This window comes from Branchiostoma belcheri, unplaced genomic scaffold (assembly GCF_001625305.1).
Source record: "Branchiostoma belcheri isolate BF01 breed outbred unplaced genomic scaffold, Haploidv18h27 scaffold102, whole genome shotgun sequence".
Lineage (NCBI taxonomy): Eukaryota > Metazoa > Chordata > Leptocardii > Amphioxiformes > Branchiostomatidae > Branchiostoma > Branchiostoma belcheri.
In genome coordinates, this window is record NW_017802403.1 from 1,198,385 (window position 1) to 1,205,434 (window position 7,050).

General features: G+C 40.5%; 1 protein-coding gene across 1 annotated transcript; it reads left to right on the forward strand.

Annotated features, from left to right (window-relative positions):
- The first annotated feature begins 2,083 nt into the window (after window positions 1-2,083).
- Window positions 2,084-3,256, forward strand: LOC109474678. The gene is made up of 2 exons (XM_019775029.1): window positions 2,084-2,141; window positions 2,658-3,256. The coding sequence occupies exons 1-2, from the start codon at window positions 2,084-2,086 to the stop codon at window positions 3,254-3,256; spliced, it is 657 nt and encodes a 218-aa protein (XP_019630588.1).
- The last annotated feature ends 3,794 nt before the right edge of the window (window positions 3,257-7,050 follow it).

The following is a 7,050-nucleotide window of genomic DNA, read 5'->3' on the forward strand; positions in this document are numbered from 1 at the left end:
CATCGACGTAACTGTTATTATGTTTCATCATTAACATACACAATGCATGGAGTGGCCCGGGGCTGCTATGGATAGTGCGGTTGTTTCCCAGACAATAATCTTTACCCTCTGGTACTTCCTCGAACCCATCACTGTCGTCATGACGTCGGAAATGGAACTGTCACCTTGGGGTACCAAGAAGGATATACACATCATGAATTATCTAAAAGGTGCAGATTGCTTGCCTCTGGGAGAGTGTTTTTTTTCTAATGTTTTTTTTTTATTATAAAAGAAGCGCATTAAAGGAAATGCAGGACAGCGACGGAGGTGCACTCAAGCCACCCCCATAGCATTTTAGGAAGGACTCAAGTGCAGTATGCTAGGTGCTGTAAATAAAGATGGTCCAAAATGGTCACTTTTAGTAACGAATTCTTGAGTGAGACACATAATTTCATTAAAAAAAATTGAACATAAAGTAAAAAGACCCGTGAAGTAAAATTAAAGCTGGGAGAGTGCTGCGGCTAGATTCCATTCATTGTTTCTCCTCAAGACCTTCAGATTCAAGAACATATCGTATGGAACCAAACACATTGTTTTGCCATGAACATATTACCTTAGCCTTGTGAGCATAATGTGATAGAACTAGCCTCTACCAAGCCTTCCTGTGGGGTTACGGATCGTATGATACGGCAAAAAAGGAAATAATTGGACATGAGAGTCAACCAACGAGGGGGGTGGGAGCAATGAACTGTTTAGTTACCAAACTTCACGGACTATTTGTGTTAAGGGTGGTGGACCCAGGGCCATGGTAGTCAGAATGGAAAATATTGAATTTGTATGGCAGACCTGTTTGCACACTGCTACGTGTAAAAGGCAAAGTACACAGGTTCGGACCAATGACAGAGGGTTATTTTGCCGCAATGCACCACTTGACACTCGATAAAAAACAATTTCTTGCCGGGCCTCCTTCATACGCACGGACCTTCCAACGTCGATATCAGGTGAGTTTCCACATACTTAATTTTGCACAATCCATGAAGAAACTCTTGGATCTCGATGTTTTTTTTTTATTTAAGTTCATGAAGCATGGTTGTTTTGTTCCTTGTTCTTAAAAAAAGAAATATGTGAAATTGAGTGTTTCCCTTGTAATTGGTCGTTCATTCCTTTTGTTTTAACAGCACATTACTGTTTCGCAACGCAACATGGAGTCCATCGTTACAGTCATCATCTTTGCTTTGTTTGCCACTAGTTTGGGAAAAATCGCTGATTATACCGCTGATTATACAGGGAAAAACTTAACACAAGTCCCGATAGACTCCATCGCGCCTGAAACCCACACACTAAAGTTGTTAAATAACCAAATAACCAACCTAACCTTTTTTAATAAAACTCTCGAAATACGATACTTTTTTATCGACAACAACAAGGTGAATCGCATTTTACCACAAACGTTCCAAGGACTTCATGAGCTAGTCTACCTTGATGTGGACAGAAATGAGATATCTTCTCTTCGTCAGTTCGCTTTTTCTACACTCACAACGTTGTCAGAACTCATACTCTCTCATAACTATATTTCTCACATATCAGAATATGCTTTTTGCGGTTTGGAAAGTTTGGAGTTCCTCGAACTCTCAGGAAACCGCATTTCTGTATTTCCAACGCAGGCCATCAAGTTAGTCCCTACTAAATATCTCTATTTGGTTTTGCTTCGATTAAACAACATCCGTAAAATTCCGAGAGACATAAAAACAGTACGTCAAGAGACGATTTGCGAGGAAACCCTTTGCGTTGTCCAGAAGAATCAAACAATACGGAATATGCAAGCAGGTTTGTGGCCTATTTTTACATGATCAAAACACGAAATAATCGATCCTTCGTTAACAAAGTAATCTTTGTCAAAAAACGATTTAAATCCTTCGGCATCCATCCCTTCATCTTCAAGGTATTTAAAGACACCACCATTTTAACAGAAATAATAAAAGAAGTTGTACCTGGTATAACAAAAGATGAATCATCGTTTGACATAATGTTACCTTCCGCTACCTCATACTACTTGATCACCCCGAGTGGACGCATCGAGCTTACCAGTTCTGTTGACGTCAGCATGATGAAAAACTTACTAGTAAAGAGCTCAGGTGTATACACCTTTGTAGCGGAAAAAGATGACTTAAAAGCCAAATTTGATCTTGTTTTGTGTGTGGTTAAGAAAAACAATGAGAAAATACAACACCAGACGACAACAGTGAAAAACAAACTAGACAACTGTCCCACTTTAACAAACAAGTCCTGTTGTTCACCTGAGTTTCGTTTAGGGTCAATTGATCAGCCCTGTGCTCCTGGCAACATAACTTCAGAAACCCCAAATGTACGTGGACCTAACGTTTTGTTGATCGTTGCCATCACCGTTCCCTGTTTCCTTACGGTACTCATTCCCACTGTGGTGTTGTGTTGTAGAAAGCGTTCGAGTGGTAACCGAAAAAACAATAACCCGTCTACTGCAACATTCCATGCGGGATTGCAAGCTATGGTTGCCTGTGTTCCTGCCGTACCCAATGTATATCACATAGAGGAAAAACTCGAATCGAACACTTTCTCCCAACGACGTTCCCAACTGGTCCAAACTCCGTCAGTTACAAGGGAGGCACCATCTTGTTCCCAGTGCATGACTCCAGACCATATTGCAAACACGACCCTTACTACACAAGCAGACATCCATCAGTACAGTAACGATGATACACCCGGACATTCTGGAGACACTGAGGAGGGACAAGATCACATCTACGCCTCTGCGGCACCGCCCCCTCTGCCTGTGTGTGACGATGAAGACAACCTAAGTCCTGGGGCTACAGGTCCGTGCCCGCTACAAGCAGCACATTCTTGGGACTCTGAGGAAGGTCAGGATCACCTCTACACCTCTGAAGACAACAAAAGTCCTGAAGCTACAGTTCCGTACCCGCTACAATCCGAATCTGGACAAACTGACAGTCAAATCGATGAAATCGAGTCCGATGAGGAAGAAAGGCCGTACGGAATGGCAACAGAAAATCCAGTGTATGAAGATACAAATCTAAGTCAGAGTAACCCAACTCCACCTTACTGTGCGGTAGATTCGAACCAAGTCGAAACAAACCCTTCTGTTTCAAGAAATAGTTTGTATGGACAGCAACTTGAAAATACAAACCTAAATCAGAGTAACCCAACTCAATATTACTGTGCGGCAAATGCGAACCAAGTCGAAACGACGTCTTCTCTAGGAGTACTAACATCCAAATTTTAATGACTATCAGTCCATCTTGTTCACGGAGTGGCCTAGTCTAGGGCCCAGCAGACTGATGCAAGTCTCGGGCCTAGTCTCGCGTTCTCGCGAGACTAGGCCACTCCGTGAACAAGATGGACTTATCCTCATCGAAAATTTGGAGGTTAGTGTCTTACCTTTTAAAAACTTGTCACTGCTGAAAGAATAAGTAACTGAAAGAAAGTCATAAGAAAAAAAAATTGACGCTTTCAAACATGTTCATTCTGTTTTAGCACTAGTCTTAATTTAGAATTTATTTATCGGGGTTTATATATAAACCTACCTGAAAACTATTTAGAAAACAACCTGTTTACAAGAGATTATGTAAATATTTCCCAATGAATGCAGTGGAAAATGAAACACATTATGTTATCCAGTGACCTCATTATAGGAGACCGACAGAAACAGGTTATTTCAGACAGTTACAACAATTTCTCCATCCTTTCATCATTTAGAATATCACCAAAAGACTACGTTTCTACTAAGATCACAAAACCCACTCATTATGCAAAACGTGGGACTATTCATTATTCATTGCCTTTAAAGAAGTCAAACCTCATAATAGCAAGCGTAGTATAGTGGAAGTTTTTTTCAGACATAGTTGTCTGACTTCCAATATTTTAATGAGAAGTTTATTATTATTGTATTGTACCTAATAATATCTTTGACTGTAAAAGCAACTAGCCTTCGGGCATGATTTTGCGAATGAAGTCAATAAACTTGTAGTATACTCCAGTACATTTGACTTTCTCTCTTGCTTCTTAGTAATGATGGAATATAGTAGGCTGTATGATTAGTTAGAGTTTCATTGTCAAAGGCTATACAAATTATAATTTCCTTGTACCATTTAAATTTACAAAACCGGGAGAATTTACCTAACTGAAAAGACTAATTAAATTGCTATCACACAAAGGGCAATTGAAGTTCGAAGTCAAACGTCATTTAATGTCTAAAATTCATCGTTTAGCATTATTGAAATAAATATTTATATCATTGGTCGAACAGTAACCGTGCAATCGCAGCCTTTTATAGCTCTGAATTGATACAGGGTTTACAATCGGTTTACAATCATATTAGATTCAGTCAATAATCATAATAACATAATACAGATGATACATATACATGTAAAATATTTTCTCTACACACTTTTTTGTGGAATTGTCGCAAGGTGACGACTTTCTCCAACCAAAGTTAGGTACCATTCACACCTGGGTGGAGTAGGGAAAGTCGTGTAAAGTGCCTTTTCCAAAGGCACAACGTCAGGGCACATGTCCAGTCATGTCCCGGATACAATTCGGGATCGAACCCGGGTCTCCCAGTTTCATAGTCGAACGCTCTACCTCTACGCAATCCGACGCCAGGTATTCCGTAATCTAACACTGGATTGTCCCAAAATCATACCGTCCACACATTCGTTTTGCTAGACACACCATTAGTACAGAAACATTCCAAAATAAGTCATTTTCAAAGCCTTATACTAAAACAACTTAATTTACCGTTAAGCATTGCCAGCGTTTGACCGTTAAGCGTTATCGGTTCTTCTAAATTAACCGATAAGTGCTGTCGGGAACCCCCATGAGGATCCTCCTAGTGAACTGAAGGTCTTAAAGATGGAGCTGTGGCCCTGACAGCGGACATCACATATGGCCTGACGTCATGATCTGGTATATGCCATATATGGGCACAGGGTAACGTTATACTCGTTGCTAGGCTACCATTGAGACAACATATTGGTCCCTGATAGGTCGTCACTGATGGTAATACATGTAAAACATTGATTTACTTTATACCTATTTTTGCATCCAAGTTGGCTAAAAACAACATGGTTCGGTCTTCATATTCATAGGAAGCTAGTATTTATCAGACGCTAAAAAAGAGTAACAGGCAAATATTTAGCAGAAATTTCGGCAAATAGAGAGAATAATGTACTGTCGCATGGCGACGTTGCAACGACGTTGGTTTCCATTGGGCAGATCCGTGCTGGTAATATAATGACCCTAGTATGGTACTAAACCATTCCCCGAGGTATACCATAGTACCATACCATACCATACCATACCATACCATACCATACCATACCATACCATACCATAGTATGGTTTACAGCTCAGTCACGCCACCTGTCATCCTCTAGGGAACTGCATTCTTTTCACTTGAGATTTTCCGGAGTTCTTACCAGAGATGTTACGACCTGAGGGTGTTCTTCAGCTACAAAATAGTAAACGTTACACCGGTCCAATGAAAATGAATTTGTGCAAACCAGGCCTTTATATGGAAATCAGGACTTACCAATTACTTTATGCAAATAAGAGACTTGTTTGCATAACCAATGAGAAACGACTAGTCAGTCATAAAGTTTAGCAACCTTAGATGGAGAAATGATATCGTGGAACTCTAGTTCCAAGATGATTGAACTTGATTTTAATTATCGGACTGTATAAATAAAGATACGTGTATACAGCCAGGAGTGCCCAACTAGCCAGAGACTATTATAAAGGGCTAGCCCTAACAGCAAGACAGCCGGAAAGCCACGTCGAGAGTTCTATGCGTTTCTCTTTTCCTTCCGCGAGAGAAAGTAGTCCGTTCCACGGCTCCGGGCGTCAACACGCCTCACAAGAAAGTTTACCGCGGGCTTATGCAACCACATATCTTCCTTGTTGTAACTTATTTATAATATTTAGACTTGCTAATTTGCTCCCAATTAATTTTTGAGCCGAGAATGTACCTTTCCCCTTTCGATATCATGACCTGAAATTAGGCAATTTTAGTGCAATTTCCCCGTGTAGTTTCGCCTTGATGCAGACTTCGCACCAACAGGAAATTTGTTGGGTATGAAAGAGCAAATCGTAAGCTTTCTGGTAGTATTTGACTTATATTCGATTTCGAGGGCGAAACGGGTTTCCCCCCTAATTCGTTGAGGCCATGTCACGGGAGTAGGCAGAAATTTACACCAAATAGAACGCGCATCCCTGGCGCGCCGGCCAGCTACGTGTGTTCTACGGAGCGCGCTTCTCTCCGATCCCCTGTTTTGATATACATCGCTATATTTAAATCCCCGTCAACCTACGTCTAAACTAGTTTTAGTTAGAGACTACGGGGTGTTAATTTATCTTATATCTAAACAGGTTATTTTATTTCGCACTGAATATAATGACTCCGGGCCCTTGATAAGTTGATTGCCAGCGCTGTGGCCAAACTGAAACGCGAAACCAGATCTCAGAACCTGCGCTGGGAAATATTATACTCTTGAGTGGCGGAGCTTTCTGACTTTTGAAAAACGCACATCTAATTAGAACTATTAGAACTGGAATACATCAAGCATCCAGTCATGATTGGTGGGAATTCAAAGAACTGTTCCGTTTTTCTCGATTTGAATGGCACTGGCCATGGGTTTGAACAGTTAGAAAAGTTATATTTATCGACCTGCTGGCTCAGTAAAATTTAGCCTATGGAAGATAACTCAACGCTCCTGGTCCCTAGTCAGGACAGTGCAACATGTATGCTGTGACACAAGATTATAGGTAAGTTTATCCTGGATCTCTGTTATCCAATCTACATGTATAGTCCGTGTGAACTGCTTACTAACAACAGGACCTCATGTCCCTAGTTTTACACAGGGGCATGTGTTTATTTCTAAAAGTGATGGGTGTTGTCAAATCCCTAAACACATCCCTCTCATATACATCTTAATTGTTCTTTATATTAATCAGTCAAGTACACACAAAATTACCGAAGAGCCATTAACGTTTCTTCAACCGTTATCTCATTTAATACCA

What these genes read in the sequence shown, in the direction of transcription:
- LOC109474678 (XM_019775029.1), top strand. Translation starts at nt 2,084, where the DNA reads ATGATGAAAAACTTACTAGTAAAGAGCTCAGGTGTATACACCTTTGTA. An exon ending in CACCTTTGTAGCGGAAAAAG is followed by an intron (nt 2,142 to 2,657) that starts ATGACTTAAAAG and finishes CTCCAGACCATA; the next exon opens with TTGCAAACACGACCCTTACT.